This window comes from Erpetoichthys calabaricus, chromosome 5 (assembly GCF_900747795.2).
Source record: "Erpetoichthys calabaricus chromosome 5, fErpCal1.3, whole genome shotgun sequence".
Taxonomy (NCBI): Eukaryota; Metazoa; Chordata; class Cladistia; order Polypteriformes; family Polypteridae; genus Erpetoichthys; species Erpetoichthys calabaricus.
Genome location: NC_041398.2, coordinates 241258154 through 241283153, shown reverse-complemented (window position 1 = coordinate 241283153; position 25000 = coordinate 241258154). Strand labels below are relative to the sequence as shown.

At 40.7% G+C, this 25000-nt stretch overlaps 1 protein-coding gene across 3 annotated transcripts in view; it reads right to left on the bottom strand.

Annotated features, from left to right (window-relative positions):
- lrba (LPS responsive beige-like anchor protein) overlaps positions 1-25000 on the bottom strand; it is an 830448-nt gene that overhangs the window by 278147 nt on the left and 527301 nt on the right. For all 3 annotated transcript variants that reach the window (XM_051928096.1, XM_051928098.1, XM_051928097.1), the window contains exons 44-45: positions 4726-4866; positions 153-272 (exon numbers count right to left, since the gene is read on the bottom strand). In XM_051928096.1, the coding sequence (XP_051784056.1) occupies positions 153-272; positions 4726-4866 (261 nt within the window). The remainder of the gene's footprint in view (positions 1-152; positions 273-4725; positions 4867-25000) is intronic.

Sequence of the window (25000 nt, the reverse complement as noted above, 5' to 3'; positions counted from 1 at the left end):
CAATAATTAATACATAATCATACAAGACTAAACTCTGTGTTTCACATACTCACAACTGTAAACCTATTTTTACCCCCTGTTTATACTACTAAGTTATACACTTCAAACGGGAGACATTACTAAACAATTACTATTACTTATGCATTTCTTACCTTCACATCAGAAGTGTCTCTCTGGCAGTTACGCCAAGCCCTTGACACCGAAGAAAAGGTTCTATCCGCATGGTCAAACTTTCCGCCTTGCAAATTTAGGAAAAACGTTGTGAACGGCTCCTGAAAATACACAAAAAAAGAATGATGTAATAAGTAATTACTGTAAATGCAAAAAAAAAAAAAAGGTATAAAAAAAAAAAAAAAAAAAGTAAATGATGATGAACTAACTTTTTAATACACTTGCGTGAACGTGAGGCTTAAACCCATGTCAAATTAGATGACTTCTAGTTGTAGGTTATGTCAGAGTTGCTGACTACATAGCCAGTCTCGTTGCCAGACCATGTCAATTTACATGACTCAATGTCAAATTTACTGACTGTGTGCCGACCTTTTAGCACACTCATGGTTGCCCCTTATTGTGATAGCCAACAATGTGCTGCCTGTTAGAGCCCGGTGCTGTATGAGGGGTTAACAGGTAAGGTGAGTTTAGCTGTAATCTCTGGCTTTTCCCGCCCATTCTTCTCATGGTAAACAAAACATGAGGCATCACAGATGAGCTTCTCTGCTGTTTTTGAAGTCAAAATACAGTAATCCCTCGCTATATCGCGCTTTGACTTTCACGGCTTCACTCTATCGCGGATTTTATATGTAAGCATATTAAATATATATCGCAGATTTTTTGCTGGTTCGCAGATTTCTGCGGACAATGGGTCTTTTAATTTCTGGTACATGCTTCCTCAGTTGGTTTGCCCAGTTGATTTCATACAAGGGACGCTATTGGCAGATGGCTGAGAAGCTACCCAACCAGAGCGCGTATTACGTATTAAATAAAACTCCTCAAATATATTGTGAGCACAGGGGCTGTTCGCACCCCTAGAGGATATGGCTGCTCCTCAAAAAACGCTGAAAGATTACCTTCACACATTGCTGCCATCCTTGCTGGGCTTACATGTGGATGCTTTATCAAGCGATATGCTTCCTGCACGGTGCTTCGCATACTTAAAAGATCAAACAGCACATATTGATTTTTGATTGTTTACTTTTCTCTCTCTCTTGCTCTGACATTCTCTGCTCCTGACAGAGGGGGTGTGAGCAGGGGGGCTGTTCGCACCCCTAGACGATACGGACGCTCATCTAAAAATGCTGAAAGATTATCTTCACATTGCTCCCTTCCGGCTTTGTCAAGCGACATGCTTCCCGCACGGTGTTTCGCATACTTCAAAGCTTGAATGGCACGTATTGATTTTTGATTGTTTGTTTTTCTCTGTTTCTCACTCTCTCTGACATTCTCTGCTCCTGACGGAGGGGGTGTGAGCAGGGGGGCTGTTCGCACACTGGCCTAGAGGATACAGACGCTCCTCTAAAAAATGCTGAAAGACTACCTTCACATTGCTCTCTTCCTTGCAGCTGCTTTATACGGCGGTGCTTCGCATACTTAAAAGCCAAACAGCCCTATTGATTTTTGATTGTTTGCTTTTCTCTCTCTCTCTCTGACATTCTCTGTTCCTGACGCGCACTCCTTTGAAGAGGAAGATATGTTTGCATTCTTTTAACTGTGAGACGGAACTGTCATCTCTGTCTTGTCATGGAGCACAGTTTAAACTTTTGAAAAAGAGACAAATGTTTGTTTGCAGTGTTTGAATAAAGTTCCTGTCTCTCTATAACCTCCTGTGTTTCTGTGCAAATCTGTGACCCACGCATGACAATATAAAAATAACCATATAAACATATGGTTTCTAATTCGCGGATTTTCACCTTTCGCGGGGGGTTCTGGAACACAACCCCCGCGATCGAGGAGTGATTACTGTACCTGTATTCCTTATTCCTTGTTGCTGCATTATAAGCAATAATAATAATAATTCTTTGCATTTATATAGCGCTTTTCTCACTACTAAAAGCGCTCAGCAATTGCAGGTTAAGGGCCTTGCTCAAGGGCCCAACAGAGCAGAGTCTCTTTTGGCATTTAAGGGATTCGAACCGGCAACCTTCCGATTGCCAGTGCAGATCCCAAGCCTCAGACCCACCACTCCACCAAATACATTTCTGGGTGAGTGCTGATTTGTTGTTGGCTCTCACAAAAAACACAAAGCCCACCCCAAAGACAAAAGTCAAAATCAAACCTGTCGGGGCAAGTTGCAGGCTAGCTGGACTGAGTTGCTGAGTATTCCAGATTAGACGGCTGCTGTTCATGGGAGTGTGCCGGTGCATGCCTATAATTCGCTAAGATTATGTAAATGAAGGTTACAACTGAAAATAACTAGAAAAGTCTTGTGATGTGAAATGTCCTTTAGGAGCTATCCACACTCAATCTCGCCACTTACTTGGTGTGTGGCCCTGAGTGAGTCTCTTAACATCACCTAAAGCATTGATCTGCTGATTTACTTTGCTGTACCAAAGAACCTCTGCGTCCAATCCCTATTCAAGGAGCAGATGTGGAGGTGGTCCACATCAATGAGAGGTTGGAGTGGTCTTGAAACAGAGTGGAACTAAATAAGAAAGGGGAGAGCAGGCTCTTTCTTTTAGGAGACTCCGTTCCTTTAATACAAAAAGTGACATCCTTCTTATCTTCTATAACTTTGTGATGGCCAGTGTGATTTTCTATGATGTGGTGTGCTAGGCTGGTGACATCACAGAGAGGCCCACTGAATCAACAAGGTTCAGTTATGGGATACACTCTGGACCCTGCTCCTGAGGTTGCAGCGAAGGAAAGAATGATGTGTCGCCCACGAGCGCATGGGGAGCAGCTTAAGGACCCGATGAGCACCGCAACAAGTCATTCTGGGGGACAACGGTAGCATACTCTTCTTATTTCTGTAGAAAGAATGAAGCACCACCGCCATATCATCGCCCGGACGACTAAAAGAGCCGCAACACTTCCGGGTCCCTTTCTGCCCTCTGGCCCCCGTTTGATGACGTCAACCTCCTATCCACCACCATGCTTTTCCAGCATCCCACTTTTTAATTTCCGGTCCAACCTTATAAGTTGTCTGTCTACCCATCCCTATGTGTCTGATGATTTTGTTGAGAATTCTGACCTTATTTGTTACAGTATACAGGGCTAAACACCCCAAACCTTTATGCTTGTCTTTTGTCATTATTACAGAAGATAAAACTGATTGCTATTGTGAACAATGCTGCACATCCTCTCTCTGACACACCAACACTGAGGACTTTCAGCCAACAAATTATTCAGCAGAAGTGCGTCAAGAAACGAGCTGGGGACTCCTTTATACCAACAACAATACACCTGTATGATGCCTCCCTGGGACTGGGACTACAAAGTCAGAAGTCTTCTTTCCTTTTAGTCATCCTGGAGCAGGTTTAGGCCATAGTGTGCATATATATATTATCTTAAAGATCTTCTGTACAAAAAATTTCCCTTGGGGACAAATAAAGTTCTATCTGTCTATTAATCTGTCTAATACATACTCTATATATCCAATTCATTATAATAACTATTCATTCAAAATCTGTACTAACTCCTACTCTCTCTTCTGTTTCCTTTTCCGGTGTCCTTTTTGTGGTTGCGCCCAAAGCACCATGATATTCCAACAATGATGGATGGATTAAAAGCCAGAAGTCTGTATGACCATCACCATCAAGTGACTCCATGAGAACCCTAACTACAAAGAGGACTATTTCATTTATGTTAGGTAGAATGCCCAGAGGGGACTGGGTGGTCTCGTGGCCTGGAACCCCTACAGATTTTATTTTTTTCTCCAGCTTTCTGGAGTTTTTTTTTGTTTTTTCTGTCCACCCTGGCCATCGGACCTTACCCCTTTTCTATGTTAACTAATGTTGTCTTATTTTAATTTCTTATTTTGTCTTTTATTTTTCTTTTCTTCATTATGTAAAGCACATTGAGCTACTTTTTGTATGAAAATGTGCTATATAAATAAATGTTGTTGTTGTTGTAATAGTGTTGCACAGACTTCTAGGTAGTAGGAGTTTCAGTTCCCAATCTTATTTAATTACTATATTCTATTTTTTAATACCCACAAAAATATTCTGATTCTGATATGTTTAAGTTCCTGTAATGACTCCAACCATATTAAACTTCATAAGCAGAACATGGACCAATACAAGATGATTTGTTGAAGCTAGAAATGGGTACAAAGAAATGAAGTATCAGTGACATGGATACCCTTTAAAATGATTTTAAGAACACGCTGTGCAATGTTCAAGGAGAAGCCTGAAGGGTTTGTGACATTATACAAACTTTCCAGTGACAAAGACATTATCACATCTGGGTGAGCATTCATTGGTTGTCAACTCTCTTGCATTCAGAGCCTGCCCCTTGTGACTTAAGACGAAATCAAACCTGTTTTATTTTTTTGGGGAGAGTCAAAGACTAACTGCAGTGACCATCCGGGGAAGCCAGACTTTGTGACTGGTAGTTACAGGAGCATGTCGTGACTGCCACCAACTTGCTAACATAATGTGAACGAAATGTGCAGCTGGAAAAGTCATCTAATGTGACATGGCCTTACGCTAACTGGATCAAGTGATAAACATGTCTCTCATTTTGAGTTCTATACATTCAAAGTGGACATTTGTCAACAGTAGTACTTACAACTCTTAAAAGCCACATAAGTGTGAAGCTGGAAGTTGAGTAATGGGTGCCGTAGTGAAACTTTGGTACTTGATCATCTTCCCAAGTGTCAAAGCGCTCAGAGAAAAATGCTGCTCTCTTTGGATTGAGTGCTCCAATGGGCTGAAAAAAAAAAAAAAAGAAGCATAGGGTTTTAGTTTTCCTAAATAGTTAAATCACTCTTATTTTATTTTGATTACACCATTGAAAATGTGATACCTATGCACTTTACAGCATACGAAGATAACTTCAGTGTTTCAGAAAAACTAGACCATGGTGGGCAAATTAGCCAGGACATAAGGAAAGACCCAACTCTTTATGAAGAATGCCCAGGGATCGTTTATAACCACAGAAAGTCAAGACCTCATTTATATGTCTCATCCAAAGGACAGCACCATATTTACATCAACAGTGTCCACAACACTGCACTGGGGCATTGGGTTCCACACACAGACTAGAGGGTAAGCGCCCCTTGCTGTCTTCACTAACACCTCTACAGTACCAGCAGGAACCCAAGCTTTTAATAGATGGTCTCCTCTTCAAGTACATGCTTAGCTTCAGGTGGATGACCTCTTCTGAAATACATGTGGTGTGGCTGCTGGCAAGACGTAAAGTGAGCTAACACATGACCAGCTAAGTTGAGGCCTCAAACGTCACCTAATTTCACTCCAAAGAGTTTCTTAATTAGAAGCCAATTCTTATTGTTAATTAAACCCAATTTTAACTCCATGGCCTGTTGGTGCATTCATTCCACCACAGCAGACATTTTCAAAACAGTTGTTTTCTTTTCCTAAAAGCAAAGTCAAAATGTTTTGTGGACCTCAGTAGATAAACATTACTAACAACTTTACCCATCCATCTTCTGACACTTATCTGGGTCTGGGTCACAAGGCATCAGGGTAATCAAAGTCCTCACAGGTGGCGCAGTGGTAGTGCTGCTGCTTTGCAGTAAGGAGACTGTGGAAGATTGTGGGTTCGCTTCCCAGTTCCTCCCTGTGTGGATAGCGCTTTGAGTACTGAGAAAAGCGCTATATAAATGTAATGAATTATTATTATTATTATTATTAATGATGCCCAGACATCCCTTTTTCCTGCAACCTTCTCCAACGGTTCCAGGGGGATACAGAGGTGTTCTCAGGCCTGGCTAAGGCAACTAATCTCTCAGTTTCTGGTGCTTGTGTCTGCATTCTAGTTCTTTCAGTCACTACAGTACAACTCTGTGAATCACCACCTTATCGTGATGGACAGGTTTGTGTGAACCAGTGATCCTAGTAACAATATTGTCCAGGGCATCTGCTCCTGGCAGGGTCAACCTGAGGCATGTTGGTTCTATGTGAGAGACCTGAACAAGTGTGGTTCAATTACCTCATGCAGAAAAGAGAAAACAAGCCTTGGCTCGTTGGCAGGAGCTTCCTGGTTGGGCCTATACCCATAGGAACCGGCCAGGAACAGCCCAAAGGAGCAATACATGTCTATCATCCAGTGGGTCTAGCACCTACAAAAGGAGCCCAAGAGGTAGTCAAAGGCAGGTGCCTTAGTAGACAGATCCCTGGCTACCAAAACTGGCTAAGAACTTCACCTTTATTTATTTTCTAATACTGCATGATGGACACCAGCTGCTGGTAATGTGATGGCTCGTTTTGTATCTCATGATTGTTTGGCTGCTAATTAAGGAAAAAGAAACAATTAAGGTGTCTGAGTCTTAAAAAGCAAGTCAAATAAAATGAAGGCAAACATTAATTAGCAGCAAAAATGAGTCACTAATTAAGAAAACGGTTAGAATGAAAAACTGCAGCCACTGCGGCCCTCCAGGATTGGAGTTTAACACCCCTGACCTATTGTATAGCATATTACTCATTTTTCATATCAATCCATCTAAACTCAGTCCTGGAGATCCTCTGAGGCTATAGGTTTTTGTTTCAATCAACTTCTCTATTTTCTGGACTCCTTGCCTAACCAAGCGATTATATGGGGATTTTCAGTTGTTAACAATATTTTCATCCTGGTATTCTACCTGTTCTAGTTATTTAATCCTTCATTTACTAATTAGTGGGTCTGCCATTGAACTAGTTGAAGCCTTTCATCCTTCATTCAGTGTTGTGTGCCTGGGTGTCTGCTCTGCCCATTTTTAACTGTCATTATTTGGAGACAATGAAGGGAGCAAACTACACAGAAAAAGGACAAAACAGTCAGAAAACGACAAAAAGAGAATTAAACATTTAAAGCTGTAGCAAGCATAGAAATATTTCTAGATGTCTTATAAATGTCAAAATCATACTGCTTTGCTTTTCTTAGTGCAGAATAAGAGAAGAGAAAAAAAGACCAGATAAATAAATCAGATCAATTATTATCACTGATTGTGAATCTGAATGGAATAAAAACCCACAGCCACAGTGGGTCACCAGGACTGACTTTGGGGACCACTGATCTATTGTACAATATACTGTTAATCTATAGTATTGATCTATCTGCCTATCAATCAAATAGTTCCCTTCCCATCTGTCTATTTATTCACAGAGTGCCATTTATTTATCTATCATATAGTGCCTCTTTAATCATCCATCATCCAACCCGCTATATCCTAACTACAGGGTCACGGGGGTCTGCTGGAGCCAATCCCAGGCAACACAGGGCACAAGGCAGGAAACAAACCCTGGGCAGGGCGCCAACCCACCGCAGGGCACACACACACCAAGCACACACTAGGGTCAATTTAGGATCGCCAATCCACCTAACCTGCATGTCTTTGGACTGTGGGAGGAAACCCACGCAGACACGGGGAGACCATGCAAATTCCATGCAGGGAGGACCCAGGAAGCGAACCACAGGTCTCCTTACTGCGAGGCAGCAGCGCTACCCACTGCGCCACTGTGCCGCCCATGCCTCTTTATCTATCAATTATATAGTGCCTTTTATCTATCTCTCTATCAATCAAATAGCACCTTTATCTATCTATTGTGCCTTTTATCTATCCAACTATAAATCATATAATCGCTTTTATTTATCTATCAATCATATAGTGCCTTTCCTATCTATCGTATAATGGTTTTCATAGCTATCTATTATATAGTGCCTTTCATATCTATCGATCTATCTTGGGATCTCAAACATCATTATCTGGGTTAGAGAATATTAATTTATGTTAAAACCTGATGATGCATACTAAGCTGATCCCCACCTTGTACCTGATGCTATTAAGGAAGACCCTTAATTGGATTAAGGGGCTTAGAAAATGAATGGAAAGCATTACCGTTACAACAAGCAGTGCAGGAAAGAGACAGTGGCACTGCGACATTTTTTATTAAGCCCTGGCTGCGATCTAGACTTAATTGCGTTGTAGTTTAATTTGTATCATTTACCTCATTAGAAATGCTTATTATGTAGCGTGCATGTACCTTTTGGAATCCTCTTACACATTCTGTTCAATGACACTGCAACCCATAAATTACATTACCCCTTAATTTCTTTTTAAACCAAATCTTCATTGATTTTCCACCATTATTTATTTAGTCATTTTTAAAAATAATTTTGATCCAGCTCAATTTTTATTACTCTCTTAATGATACAGCTCAGAATCGATTGAAGCAGAAGGATGCCTTTTTGAATATTAAGCCAAACCCAATTTGTATCGATTCTACCCTTTGCAGACAATAGCAGTGTCAGTTGGAAATCCATCTAGGAGGCACGATATTGATCCCTGCTGCAATTGTAACAATTGAGGCGCATAGAAGGAAAGCTGCTGCAGACGTCCTTTATTTCTGTGAGCTCTCCTGAAATCTGAAGCAGATTGTTCAACAAAGCACACACCAAAAGCAGGTATAGCATGTCCCACTAGCCGGAATGTGCTACTGACAGTGATACACTATTGGCTTACTTAGAGAAGCTACAGAGGGAATACACACATTGAATTATACATTATACGATTGCACTGATTTATTGCAGTAATAACATCCACCTCATTAAAAAAAAAAGAAAAGGGGGGGGGTAAATCGCGCTTTGCCACAGCCGGAGCGCTACACATTGTTTACTGCTATAAATTAATGGCATGGAGCTGTATGTGGCGGAAGCTTTCTCACAATAGATCTGTAGTGACAATGCTGTACATCACAGCATCCCCAGCAGGTTTATGATAAAGTGAGCACAATGTATTGGGCTAATATGTTCTGCCAGGGCTGGGCAATATTTCTCTGACAACTGGTCTAATAAATGGCGTACTTTAAATGTTTTTAATTAGCTGTAAAACCGTTACAGGGCACATTTGCAGAGACAGTCTTCACCACAGAAACGCTGTCACAAACGTAAAGAAAAAAAATGTAAATACAATTGAGACTAAACACCTAGACATTGATAAAGATAATACACAGATCCTTTATTCTCATTGCAAAAGTACAAAAACATACCTGGGTGATTATATTGTATTTCTAGTCCAGGAGCACTTTTCCTAGACCACAACATACATTATGTCTGATATCATATATATATGTATTTTATTTCATTTAGGAGATTATTTATATGCAGGTAACAATTAGCTATATAATATAATACACACACACACACAAAGTAAATATCAATAAAACTGAATGATACTTCTTCAGTTGTGCCATTAACATCTTCAAGCAAAACAACAGATGGATATATAATTTCACTTTCTTAACCCGATTAATCCAATTCAGGCAGCAGGACTCTATGGTATCAGTGGCAAAGCACAAAACCATAATTCTGCAAATAGTAAAGCAACACCAGCCTTGATATTTAGCTTTGTTGAATCCACACGGAAATTAGACATTATATAGTGTGCTTATTGAATCAATGGTTACATTTATACACTGAGATTTGCACCCTCCAGGCTACAAGGACTTATTAAATTAACGTTTCTTAATATCTAGGACAATGTTTCCCAACCTTTGCGGTGTCACGACCCAATTTTTCACATGTCAGTGTGTTTTCAACCCACCAGGGTTCATGATCATCATCAAAGCAGGGGAGGGGATGGCTTGGGTCCCGTGCGATCACAGAGTGTTAGATGAATCAAGTTGCAATTGTCTATGCTTTCCCTCTTTGGTGAATCGACCGCGATCATCAGATCAGAGGTTGGAGAGGTCGTTCAGAGTCGCCCCAATCCACCTAAAATGCTGCCACTGTGAGTCGAGCATGATCATCAGACCGGATAGATGGTGGTTTTGTCAGGGGATGGCCACGTCCCACTGGTTGGGAAACATTGATCCAGGATAAAGAAAAGTTTATTCATCCATTCATATCACACAGAACTGAATGCTGAAACGCTCTACTGACAGGGTGCTCAAATAATTATAGCACACCATTTTCTAAGCCCACTTCATCCTGAGCAGGGGTCTTGGGGGACTGCAGTCTATCCCAACCAACATAGTGTGCAAGGCAGAAACAATCCCCATGGACAAGGCGTCAGTCCATCACAGGGTGAACATGCTCTTGTTCATTCAAAACAGTAGTGAACATCAAAAGCAGAACACAGAGAAGAATGTAAAACCATTTCAAACAATGGTTTCAGCCCAGTTAATGCCTGTTACATTCCAAAGCAAATACTCAGAGAATAGGGTGGTCATCGTCTTAAATTTCAAAACTGCTGAAAGGGACAGGGCCTTTAGCTGTAGGGCTGTCAAATTCGGTAATGATCCGTATAAACATATGAGACATCTTGTTGGTTTCAGCGTTTACATCAAGGCTGAAAACTCATTTTCATTTAGCAGAGCATATGTTTGTTGAGGTGCTGCTGTTCATATTGCTGTTCAATGATTGTGCAGATTATACCATTGGCTTTTACTCACTATCATCACCAACAGTGACACACTTTATGATAGATAATGTGACAAAGCTGCCATACAGCCATTTCATCTGCTTGTTGTGGGGAGGGGTGCTGGAGGAGGAGAGGTAGTCTTTTCTTATCCATTTGAAAAACCTGTCCAAGATACCACAAGAGAAACTGAAACACAAGGTCTTGCAAGGTTGTGTCCGAAGGTGTTCTTGGTTGTTGTTCATCTTCTGTCCCCATCTGAAGTGTCCGATGCTCCTCAAGCACCAGTGGTTAAAATCCTGTAAGCAGAGCAGGTCATCAGCACGCACTGACCCAGTTTCACATCTATACAATAGCATTGTAGACTCGCCCCTTGATAGTTAGAGAGATGTGCTTATGTCGCCAAAGGTGGCACTTGCCTTTGAAATCTGGGCTGTCACGTCATCATATATGTCGTCACTGGCACTGATTTAAGTTTCTCCTACCTTGGAAGTTATCGGTTGTCTTCAAAAGTTCACAGTGGAGAAACAGGGGTAGAATTGGTTCTGTCCAATTATGTTTGGCTTTTTATTCAGTTCATCCATCCTGCCGTAAACCTGTTGTTGAAACTTTTGCTATGATTTAGTGGAGTCATCAACATTTGCCTACAACTTAGTGGAGCTGGATAACCAGCATGTCAAAATCATATTGCATATACGTAGAGTTCTGTTGTCGTCTTCTCAGTTGCTGATCCACATTATATTATTAAATTCATAATTTTCCTTTAAATGGTTATTATTTAGCTACAATAAAAACCTAACTGAAGTAGGGCAGCATGGAACTGCTGTGATAAACAGTGCTGCCTCCCAGGTGTGGAAAGACTAGGTTCAAATTCTGACCCTATCGCTTATGGTACATCCATCCATATTCCAATCTGCTGAATCCGAACACAGGGTCATGGGGGTCTGCTGGAGCCAATCCCAGCCAACACAGGGCACAAGGCAGGAACCAATTCCAGGCAGGGTGCCAACCCACCGCAGTCGCTTATGGTACAGAAGTTACATATTTTACCAATGCTTGTTTGAGTCCTCTCTGGGTACCCTGATTTTCCTTTCACGCCGTAAAGAAATGCGTTTAGTTAACTGTTGACTCTAACATGAGCCATTTACTTAGGAGTGAGTTGAGGGGTTTGGGTATCGATTAACATGCCATGCAACAGACTGGCTCCATTGGCCAGGGTTAGTTGTAGTTTTGCCATAGATGTGGCATACTGTACTACAGAACTGCATTCCCTCAGAAATCCTGCACTATCCATAGGATCCGAATCAAGAGTTTAGAGCACAGGACTAAAAATGACTTGTGAGTAGATGTGGGTAATTAGCCTTTATTCTAGTGGTCAGGAGTTGGTGGTTAGAGCACTGATGAGCCTCCGAGAATGCAGCTTCTTGAAAAATAAAGCATAAATTATATCCATCCATCCATCTTCCCAACCCCACTACAAAGCAAGAAGATATTTTACTATTAGAACTTATCAATATTCCAATCATTGCAGCTTCACTGTAAAAGTACATAGCTGGAAAAGGAGGACACAGTAGGGGGTTTACTTGTGATGGGGTTGCATTTCTTTTATTTTGTTAATGAATTTTTACAGATATCGTAATGCATGCAGAAGCACGATAATGATTGCTGGTTGGAGTATTTTCATTTTCTTTCTTGACAATTCTACCAGATTTAATAAACCACTTAGGTTAAGTTGTCCAATTCATGTGCATTTTAGAATGGAAATAGGAATGCAGTTGGGAGCAGGATGGAACATTTGCAGGAGTAAGAGAAAGCAGGTGGAAACAGAAAAGAACTTTGTCGTAAGCAGTAAGAGTGAAATCAAAATAAGAGTCGTGATCAAAACTCTAAGCTATTGTCCACATTACTACTTTTTCATTTATTAAAATGAAAATGATGTCCATCGATACAAGCGTTTTCACATTGTTTACAAAAGTAACTCCGCCCACACAAAAATAACTAAAAATGAATCTCACAAAGCCAATTGCCTACACAGGGGAGCATGCGTGCACTGACGGAAAACTCCTTGATGTGACAGTAATGGCACTAGTCGATAGAAACTGTAATGACTGATAAAAAATGTGCCTTTAATACAAGTATGCAGCAGTCAAACTGTACAAAACACAATCTGGACACATACAGGTAAGCAACACAACAAGCACCATGGAAGGTAACTCCTCTCTGTCTGCCATGTTGGAATATGGTTTTCTTCCGTGAAGGTTGATCAATCATTGAATGAGACGTTGTAATGTGCAGGATCCAATCGGGGAAGGGCCATGTACTAAGAACAAACCAGTTAGAGTACGATTACAGCTGTGTTTTCAAAACTTTGCTTTCATTCATCTGCAATGTAGCAATAAGGTGTCATGTTCAGAAGTCAATGGCTCTGGAGAACATTTTCAAGAGTTTGTTTTGGGGGGTTAAAGATGACAAGGTAGTGTGGATAAAAAAGAAAAAGTGGAGCTTTCTAGTCTTAGACTAAAGCTCATGCAACATCAAACTTGGATTAAGCAGGTTAAGTAAATGAGGTTTCCACCCATTTACTTAAACAAGCGTGTAACTACAGATATATATTTCTGCGTACATATTCTACTGTATTTTTATATTACCTGATAATTGAAATTGTGTGCAGTGCAAAGGACTTGCAAAGATGAAAATAAATTGAAGTGAGTATTCACCATCCTAAAACCATCTCCTAATCTTTTCTGTGTTCAGCCATCATCTCTCTTCGGTATTGATGTGCAGTAAGTTCACAAAAAAACCTCAATCACCCAAACAAAAGAAAACTGAGAAAATATTACAGCAATGGCGGATGGTACTAAGCCCTGCCATTTCTAGGCAAACTACAACCAGTTAACATTTATTTTATAAAATGCCTATCATATTTTTTATTGTCAGCACCATTCAAAAACTATTCATTGGGATGAAGCTAACTGTGGCCACTGCTTAGGGTGCAGACAGACAGAATAAAAAGCACTATATGATAGATAGATAGATAGATAGATAGATAGATAGATAGATAGATAGATAGATAGATAGATAGATAGATAGATAGATAGATAGATAGATAGAGAGAGAGAGCATCCGGAAAGTATTCACAGCGCATCACTTTTTCCACATTTTGTTATGTTACAGCCTTATTCCAAAATGGATTAAATTCATTTTTTTCCTCAGAATTCTACACACAACACCCCATAATGACAACGTGAAAAAAGTTTACTTGAGGTTTTTGCAAATTTATTAAAAATAAAAAAGCTGAGAAATCCCATGTACATAAGTATTCACAGCCTTTGCTCAATACTTTGTCGATGCCCCTTTGGCAGCAATTCCAGCCTCAAGTCTTTTTGAATATGATGCCACAAGCTTGGCACACCTATCCTTGGCCAGTTTCGCCCATTCCTCTTTGCAGCACCTCTCAAGCTCCATCAGGTTGGATGGGAAGCGTCGGTGCACAGCCATTTTAAGATCTCTCCAGAGATGTTCAATCAGATTCAAGTCTGGGCTCTGGCTGGGCCACTCAAGGACATTCACAGAGTTGTCCTGAAGCCACTCCTTTGATATCTTGGCTGTGTGCTTAGGGTCGTTGTCCTGCTGAAAGATGAACCGTCGCCCCAGTCTGAGGTCAAGAGCGCTCTGGAGCAGGTTTTCATCCAGGATGTCTCTGTACATTGCTACAGTCATCTTTCCTTTTATCCTGACTAGTCTCCCAGTTCCTGCCGCTGACAAACATCCCCACAGCATGATGCTGCCACCACCATGCTTCACAGTAGGGATGGTATTGGCCTGGTGATGAGCGGTGTCTGGTTTCCTCCAAACGTGACACCTGGCATTCATACCAAAGAGTTCAATCTTTGTCTCATCAGACCAGAGAATTTTCTTTCTCATGGTCTGACAGTCCTTCAGGTGCCTTTTGGCAAACTCCAGACGGGCTGCCATGTGCCTTTTACTAAGGAGTGGCTTCTGTCTGGCCACTCTACCATATAGGCCTGATTGGTGGATTGCTGCAGAGATGGTTGTCCTTCTGGAAGGTTCTCCTCTCTCCACAGAGGATCTCAGGAGCTCTGACAGAGTGACCATCGGGTTCTTGGTCACCTCCCTGACTAAGGCCCTTCTCCCCTGATCGCTCAGTTTAGATGGCCGGCCAGCTCTAGGAAGAGTCCTGGTGGTTTCGAACTTCTTTCACTTACAGATGATGGCGGCCACTGTGCTCATTGGGACCATTAAAGCAGCAGAAATTTTTCTGTAACCTTCCCCAGATTTGTGCCTCGAGACAATCCTGTCTCTGAGGTCTACAGACAATTCCTTTGACTTCATGCTTGGTTTGTGCTCTGACATGAACTGTCAACTGTGGGACCTTATATAGACAGGTGTGTGCCTTTCCAAATCAGGTCCAGTCAACTGAATTGACCACAGGTGGACTCCAATGAAGCTGCAGAAACATCTCAAGGATGATCAGGGGAAACAGGATGCACCTGAGCTCAATTTTCAGCTTCATGGCAAAGGCTGTGAATACTTATGTACATGTGCTTTCTCAATTTTTTTATTTTTAATAAATTTGCAAAAATCTCAAGTAAACTTTTTTCATGTTTTCATTATGGGGTGTTGTGTGTAGAATTCTGAGGAAAAAAAATGAATTTAATCCATTTTGGAATAAGGCTGTAACATAACAAAATGTGGAAAAAGTGATGTGCTGTGAATACTTTCTGAAAGCACTGTAGATTTGAAAGGTGCTATATGTATGATAGATAGATAGATAGATAGATAGATAGATAGATAGATAGATAGATAGATAGATAGATAGATAGATAGATAGATAGATAGATAGATAGATAGATAGATAGATAGATAGATAGATAGATAGATAGATAGATAGATAGATAGATAGATAGATACTTACTTTATTAATCTCAAGGGGAAATTCACATTTCAATTCACAATTAGAACTACAAACCTAGTGGTCAGCAGGCTGTCTGTTTAGTCACCACACCACGTAAGACAAATAAAAGGTAAAGTGCTCTCAAGGGTCAAGCATTCATTTTAGGAAGCCTTGTTTCAGGACCTGGTTGAGTGAGTGTGGGAGGGGCAGCAAGGATATCAGTCAAACTGTATATCCTACATGATGACGCTGTCAATAAGTAAAATACACCCAAGGGTACAAATTAAAGGGGGGGGGGGGTGCTGAAAACTGTTCATGGGTTAACCTATTTATCTGCACGTTTACACCAAACAGTGCATGTGATGTTGACATAAAGGCTGAACTTTAATCTTGCTAATCAACAGGCTCACAGCCTGGTGACTTTAGAGACTGTTCATTATAAATACATTCATATTTGCTGACATTTTTATAAAAAAATGTATAAAAAAAAACAAAAAAAACAAGTCTTTCCATTCCAACTTTAACTAATAAAAAAATAAATGAATACAAGCCACCTTCCACATATATAGAGGGTGGTCATGTTGCCGGATGTTTCCTGAGTCCCAATGTGTATGTCAGTGTGGGATCTGCACTGCTTATGAGATACCGACAGCAGCCATACCGCCTGCACTTCAGAGCAGGTCACCCACCTGAAGCTAAGCATGTTCAGGCCCAGCCAGTACTTGGATGGGAGACCAACCAGGAAAACCTTGGGTTGCTGCAGGAAGTAGTGTTGGTGAAGTCAGCAGGGGTCATTAACATGGTGGTCTAAATGTGTATCCTAATTCCCCAGTGCAGTGTTGGGGGACACTGTGCTGTAAAAATGGTGCCATCCTTCAGATGAGATGTAAAAATCGAGGTCCTGCCTCTCTGTGGTCATAAAAGATCAGTGGGCATCCCTCTTAAAGATGTGGGTGTATCCTGGCTAAACTACCCACTGTGGCTACTGCTTTGTACACAGATATTGCATGTTTGTTAGCATCTGAAATTGGACACTTGTTTTAAAAAAATACTTTACCACTGTTACAAGGTCTTGGTTTTGATGAATTGTTAAAAAGAAGCAAAACACTGTTCCATTTTCAATTAAAATTTGTAGTAGGTTACTTTCAGGTTTGACTCCTGCTTGGTTTCTGACTACAATTTCCTACTTTATGACACTGGAGGTTAACAAATTTAAATATAACAGCAGGTGTGTTGTTGAATATGGAACAACAGAAACTTTGCAATATCAGATTGACCAATGTGGATAACTACTCCTCCATTTTTTGCCTGTGAGAGTTTAACAGAGGATAGGAATTGTGGGTTAATGCACTTTCTTTCATAGCAGTGCCTTCTCAAGGATTCTGTCAGGTCCATATCACTTTTACTGTTTATTTTTTGTATTGGAGCCAAGAGACTCCTACTTAATACATAATTTACCACATTTCATCTAAAGTTACTTGAAGGCTGAAAGCTTGTTTTTCTTCAAATCCACATTGAAAAAAGTGAAGTCATACTCTAAAATTAATATTTGGATTGTGATTTAAATTATAAAAAAAAAAAAAACCTGGTTGCTGCAAATCTCCATGCCTTAATTAGCTGATTCATAATCATGCGCATAATTAAAAATGATAGGACAGTAACTTTGTAAGTAGATTACAAAGAGTAAATAATATACTGTAAAGGGTATACTATAATATAGAATATAAATAGAATATATATGTGTGTGTTTAAGTATATAAAACTACAAATCTGATTGTATGGGTAGTTACCTACCAGGTAATGCATGTGGTTGATCTGCAAGTCGGCAAACATCCGCCACGCTCTCTCAGTTGTGAGAAGCAGATCATAGAATGTTACATACAGTAAACTATGTAACATATCTTAATACATAATTCGCCAGCTGCCTCACTCACTCACTCAGGTCCGTCCGTCCGAAGCCGAATGCGCAGTCGCCTTCTGCGCAGCTGGCTGAAAAACCTTACGAGACCAACATCACGGCAGGCGGCGGATTTACGGCCGCAAAAATCCAAAGAGAAAGGCGACTTCGACTGACATCCAACCCCAACATCGCGGCTGGCGGCGGATTTACGGCCGCGAAAATTCAAAGAGAAAGGCAACTTCGATTAAAGCTCTAGAGGCCTGAAAGATGATTTCGACTACAGCTCCAGGCCTAATTACGCAATCTGATTCAATTACACATTCATTCAATACACCTATATCAGGTTTGTGGTGCTTATACTTATTACTATTCCACTCGTGCCCGTTTCATCTTACGTTGTCGAAACGGGCTCTTTGTCTAGTATATGTATATACTGTACATATACAAATACATACATACTGTACACACACACACACACACATACATATATATATATATATATATATATATATACATATACACACACACACACACACATAATAATTCATTACATTTATATAGCGCTTTTCTCAGTACTCAAGGCGCTATCCACATATATATTATATATATTACACACAAATACATACATATATATATACATAAAAATACATACATATATATATATACATACAAATACATACATATATATATATACATACAAATACATACATATATATATATATATATATATATATATATATATATACACACACATACACAAATACCCATACATATACACAAATACATATATATATATATATATATACACATATATACACAGTGGGTACGGAAAGTATTCAGACCCCCTTCAATTTTTCACTCTTTGTCATCTTGCAGCCATTTGCTAAAATCATTTAAATTAATTTTTTCCCTCATTAAAGTACACACAGCACCCCATATTGACAGCCAAAAAAAAGAATTTTTGAAATTGTTGCAGATTTATTAAAAAAGAAAAACTGAAATATCACATGGTCCTAAGTATTCAGACCCTTTGCTCAGTATTTAGTAGAAGCACCCTTTTGAGCTAATACAGCCACGAGTCTTCTTGGGAAAGATGCAACAAGTTTTTCACACCTGGATTTGGGGATCCTCTGCCATTCCTTCTTGCAGATCCTCTCCAGTTCTGTCAGGTTGGATGGTAAACGTTGGTGGACAGCCATTTTTAGGTCTCTCCAGAGATGCTCAATTGGGTTTAAGTCAGGGCTCTGGCTGGGCCATTCAAGAACAGTCACAGAGTTGTTGTGAAGCCACTCCTTCGTTATTTTAGCTGTGTGCTTAGGGTCATTGTCTTGTTGGAAGGTAAACCTTCGGCCCAGTCTGAGGTCCTTAGCACTCTGGAGAAGGTTTTTGTCCAGGATATCCCTGTACTTGGCCGCATTCATCTTTCCCTCGATTGCAACCAGTCGTCCTGTCCCTGCAGCTGAAAAACACTCCCACCGCATGATGCTGCCACCGCCATGCTTCACTGTGGGGACTGTATTGGACAAGTGATGAGCAGTGCCTGGTTGTCTCCACACATACCTCAGTGCAAGACACATGACAGCCCACATGGAGTTTGCTAAAAGACACCTGAAGGACTCTGAGATGGTGAGAAATAAGATTCTCTGGTCTGATGAGACCAAGATAGAACTTTTTGGCCTTAATTCTAAGCGGTATGTGTGGAGACAACCAGGCACTGCTCATCAAATTCCCTCTGGAAATGACCCTCTATCTGCCGCAGCCAGGTGTTACATGGGCAACCCTTTAGCCTTGTCCAGCCACTCGGGTCCCAAACAATGAGGATCCTACGGGCTGGATCACCCTAGGGAAAATGTGCCACATGGCCGTAGTGCCGTAACTGACTCTCCCTCACAACGCAGGTAATGTGCCTCATTCGGGACTCAATTAAAAAATGGAGAGTGAGGCACAGCTGGAAATCTGCTAGAGTAGACCAACCACACAAACTGAAAAAGACAAGTGAAGGAGGATCACCAAGAGACCTCTGAAAACTCTGAAGGAGTGACAAGCTACAGTGGATCAGATTGGAGAGATTCTGCAGGAGACAACAAATGCTGCCCAGGCGCCTCACCAGTCAGATCTACTGAAGAGTGGCAAAGAGAAAAACTATTTTATATATAAAAAAAAATAAATTAAAAAAAAAAACAACTAGAGTTTGCCGGAAGAAAAATGGGAGATACAGTCTGCTGGAAAAAGGCTCCATGTTCTGATGAAGCCAAAATCTAAATATCTTGGTGGCAGCATCAGGCTGTAGGGATGATTCTCTGCAGCAGACCTATTGGCCTGTGAGGTAGGAAATCCTGGAGGAAAACCTAATGTAGTCTGCAAGAAACCTGTGTCTTTGCGAGATGATTGGTTTTCCAGCAAGACAACACCACCAAGGAGAAAGCCTTTCTAAGCCTACACAAGAACGGCTTATAAACAACAACGTGAATGCCCAGGAGTGGCCAGATCTTAGTCTTCAGAATTTGCTGCTGGACTTGGAAAAAAAAAGGATGTTCACTCACGATCAATGTGCAGTTTGATAGAAGGTGAGCAATTTTGTAAAGAAGAATGTGGGAAAAATGTCAGGGTGCAGATGTGCAAAGCTGACTGAGAGAAAAACCTGTGCACGCAGACTCAAGGCTGTCATGGCTGCCATCTGCTAAACCCTGACTTGAAGCAATTATTTTGTGTTTTATATTTGTAGTGAATTTAGATCATTTAGCAGTGATCTGTTTTCACTTTGACAATAAAGTGTCTTATTCTGTTGTTCAGTGCCAAAACAGCCAAATTAAATGCACAGGGATGCAGTGGTGTATAATAATAACAAGGAGGGGGTGAACATTTTTATAGGCTCTGTATAACTAAATCATCTTTGTCACATGCAAATTACATGTATAAATAGTGAAATGCTTAGATGCTTAATTCCAATGACTGTGCCTTTAAGAATAACAACAACAGTCGACCCCCGCAAAGTCGCGGTTCAGGGTTCGCGGACTTAGTTGTTCGCAGATTTTTTCTTAGAACCCAACTATTAATTGCTAGCGGAAGGCGCAAATATCTTCTGCAATTTTTATGGCTTTTTTCATGGCAATACTGTGCTGTAGAGAGAACAGGAAGCAACCGCTGAGGGAAACGCGGTTTGGGATGGTGAAAGTAGCCAATCCGAGAGCGTTATTCATTTCTCCATGCTGCTGATTGACTGCTGCTTTGTGACGCGTCTCCAGATGAGTGGGTTTACCACCGCGGTTTGGGATGGTGAAAGTAGCCAATCCGAGAGCATTATTCATTTCTCCTTGCTGATGATTGACTGCTGTTTTGTGATGTGTCTCAGAGCCGAGTGTCCTCGTGTTTTCCATTTTGTTACTGTTTTGTTATTCTTAAACGCACGCGATGTCTTCGAATCGCCCTGCACCTTCTAAGGCTTCTGGAACTGAGCCTAAGCGCCAGAAGAAGTTTAGAACACTCCAGGAGAACTACTGGATTTGCTCCGGGAACTAAAAAGTTATGCTGCAGTAGTGCGCCACTATGGCATTAATGAAAGCACCGCATGCTACATAAAGAAGAACGAAGCAGCAATCTGGAGTACTGTATCTGTAAGTTTCTGTGATAGTGCCAAAAAGTTAACGACCGTAAGGAATAAAAATATCATTAGGATGGAATCTGCCTTGGCACTGTGGATCACCGACTGCAGGAAGAACATCCCCTTGGATGGTAACATCATCCGTGAGAAAGCACGGAAATTATACCAGCAGTTCGCTACAGGAGACAATGTAGCAACTTCCTATCACAATGTTCCTGAAACCTATAAAGAAAAGCCAACATGAAACCCCACCAGAAGAAGACCCGTACAAAGATACGACTCCTCCTGAAGCGCCTGAAGAAGAGGCCCCACCCGAGGAGTTTTAAATCCTGTGCATCATACTGCACAGCTACTTCATCATCATCATCATCAATATCATTCATCATTGGTGAGTACCCGTACATTTTACTGTATTTTAATTAAATGAAATTATTATGTATTTACTCTACTTATAACAAAGAAAACTACAGTGCATACCAACGAAAACGCGCTTTCATGAATTACAGTACGTATAGCGGTAACATCGGTATTTTACATTCTAGCACCGCGGGAGACATAACAGTACAGTACAGTAGACAGGTTTACCTTTACATTCTATTTTTATGTATTAATGTATTAAGCTGAGTTTGCAACGAAATTATAGTGCTTTGGGGGCATACTGTATTTAGGGTTCAAACTATAAAAATAAGCATTTAAAAGGCACTTTTTAACCACATCCAAAAGTTGCGGTTTTTCACAATTCGCGGGTGCTCTAGGAACGTAACCCCCGCGAATTTTGGGGGTGTATTGTATTATGTGAACTGTAACTATATAATATATAGCATATGAAGGGAGGTGAAAAAGATTTCAGCCTAAACCTGCCCAATACTTATTTTTTCTTATCGCTGATAATGCCATTAAAAGTGGATTCATCTTGATGTACAGTAATCCCTCGCTACTTCGCGGTTCACTTTTCGCAGATTCACGACTTAGCGGATTTTATATGTAAGCATATCTAAATACATAACGCGGATTTTTCGCTGCTTCACGGGTTTCTGCGGACAATGGGTCTTTTTACTTGCTTCCTCAGTTGGTTTGCCCAGTTGATTTCATACAAGAGATGCTATTGGCGGATGGCTGAGAAGCTACCCAATCAGAGCACGCAGTTAAGTTCCTGTGTGCTGCTGATTGGCTCAGGCGATGGAGTGTTGCATTAACCAGGAAGTCTCATCTCACTCATTCATCATTAATGTGCTAATGCTTCAGGGGCCGTGTCCAAGCACCAACAGAAGATGCCAATGATTGCAGAAAAGGTAAAAGTTTTGGATATGTTGAAGGAAGGGAACAGCTACACCGCTGCAGGACATCGATTCTTTTTATTTAAAAGGGAGGAAAAGCATATAAGATCTACGGCCGCAGTGTCCTTTAACCAGGGTGCAAAACGAGTTGCAAGTGGACGTGATAAGGCAGTAGTCTGGATGGAATCTGCTTTAGGAATCTTTGCAACAAGGTCGACGACGTCATGACCGTCTACAAGCTGCTACGTGTACTTCGCTATACAGTAAGTGTAAACTTATCTACCGATTTCATATTGCTTAGCAGTTGTCCCTGTTTTTAATAGAGTAAATGGTGGGTTGTAAACAATACAGGGAGGGTTTAAAAACGTCCAAATACACGTTAAGTAATTAAATAAATATAGTGTCCCTACTTCGCGGAAATTCAGTTATCGCGGTCGGCCTTGGAACCTATCTCCCGCGATAAGTGAGGGATTACTGTACATATGTGAACTGGTCCAGAATGAGTCTCCAAAGGCATACGGTTATTTAACGTGAGAAAATTTTGTGGTTTGAGACGCACACACTGACTTGGTTTTAGTTACAGGAAAAATAAACTATAAACCACAAATACTAGAAACTTGAAGTTTATGTATTTAAATTTATAGAAGCTAACTTACAAAATCAATACAAAAGATAAATTTTTCAAGGTTGGGTTGAAAACTTTTTAAACAACCCTCATATGTGCACATCAATACATACAGTATGTCAAAATGGATAACCATTTAAAAAACAAAAACACGCATTCATCGTAGGATGAAACAGTCTCACAATTTACATACAACAGAGTTTGCCTGGGTTAACTGCTCAAAGCACACTACAGGGAAGAGCCAGAGTTGTGCTGGGTGGTCACTTTATAAGACATTTTTATGTAAATTATTAGCAAGTGTCCCTACCGCTGCCCGGGATGGAATGAAGTTCAGGTGCAGACACTAAATAAATTCATACCCAAAGCAAAGTTTCTCTGATTAAACTCATTGTGGGGAGTAACTCTGCATGCCTGTGCCAAGTCCCAAAAGTGTCTCCTAGGGGTACATCCCTAATAAAGAGCAGGTGCGGTCACTAAATAAAGTGGTCTAGGGGTAAAATTTTGGCCTTCCCTTGTACATTGGGGAATATTGGGAAAATTTGACAGAGATTGGCTCAATGGTGTTTTCAACATACCAAGCAAATATAACAGTTACCTTTATGTACAAAATGTCCCCATAACGTTTGGGACAAGGTCCCATTTTGCATCGATTTCTCCTTCTGCTCCACTGTTTAAAATTACAAATCAAACAATTCAGAGGTGATTCAAATGCACATTGCAAACTTTCATTTCAGGGTATCTGCATACATTTCGATTACACAGTTTTTTTTTTTTTTTGTTTTTTTTTTTTTTCACAGCCCCCCATTTCAGGGCACCATAATAATAATAATAATAATAATTCATTACATTTATATAGCGCTTATAATGTTTGGGACACAGCAAATGGCAGGTCTATTAAAGTCATCACATTTAGGACTTTGTCACATATCTCCTGCATACAATGACTGCTTGAAGTCTGTGATTCTTAAGACATCACTAGGTTGCTGATGATCTTCTCAGTTGATGCTCTGCCAAACCTCTAATGCAGCCATCTTCAGCTTCTGCTTATTTCAGGGGGCTTGTCCCCTTAGGTTTTTCTCTTCAGCACATGGAAGGCCTGCTCAATTGGATTTAAACTATGTGACAGTCGTGACCATTCAAGAACTTTCCATTTTTAAGCTGTGAGAAACTACCATGTTGACTTAGCAGTGTGTTTGGGATCATTATCTTCTTGTAGGATGAAGCGTCCGTCCAATGAATTTTGGAAGCATTGACTGGAATTTGAGCAGATCAGAAGTTTCCAAACACATTAGAATTCATTGTGCCACTGTCGTTAGCAGTTCTATCATCGATGAAGAGAAGTGTGCCAGGACCAATGGCAGCGAAACATGACCAAGCCATAACACAGCCCCCCACCGCCATGTTTAACAGATGAGGAGGTCAACTTTAGATCTTGGGCTTTTCCTTTTCATCTCATACTTTGCTCTTGCTATCACTCTGATGCAGGTTCATCTTTGACTTGTCTCCCCACAAGACCTTTTCCAGAATTTTAGGATGTTTTCACAAAATGTAACCTGGCCATCCTGTTTTTGTGGCTAACGAGTGGTTTGCATCTTGCAGTGTTGTCCTCTATATTTCTGTTCCTGAAGTCTTCTGCTGATAGTCGTCTCTGACAAATCCACATCTACACCCTGAAGAACTTTTCTGATCTGTCAGACAAGTGTTGGGTGCTTTTTCTTCACCATAGTGAGGATTCTTCTGTCATCAGCAGTGCAGGTCTTTCTTTGCGATTACTGTGTGCCCCCCACAGTGCATTCTTTCTTCTTTATGATATTCATACATATACAGTTGATTTTGGTCATCCTAAGGTTTTACTGACGTCCCTGATGGCTTGATTCTTGCTTTTCATCCTCATTACAACTGAACACCAGCAAAACCAAGGAGCTGGTGGTGGATTTTAGGAGGCCCCTCATGGACCCAGTGATCATCAGAGGTGACTGTGTGCAGAGGATGCAGATCTATAAATACCTTGAGGTGCAGCTGGATGATAAATTGGACTGCCAATACTGATGCTATGTGCAAGAGAGGACAGAGCCGACTATACTTCCTTAGAAGGCTGGCGTCCTTCAACATTTGCAATAAGATGCTGAAGATGTTCTACCAGACGATTGTGGCGAGTGCCCTCTTCTA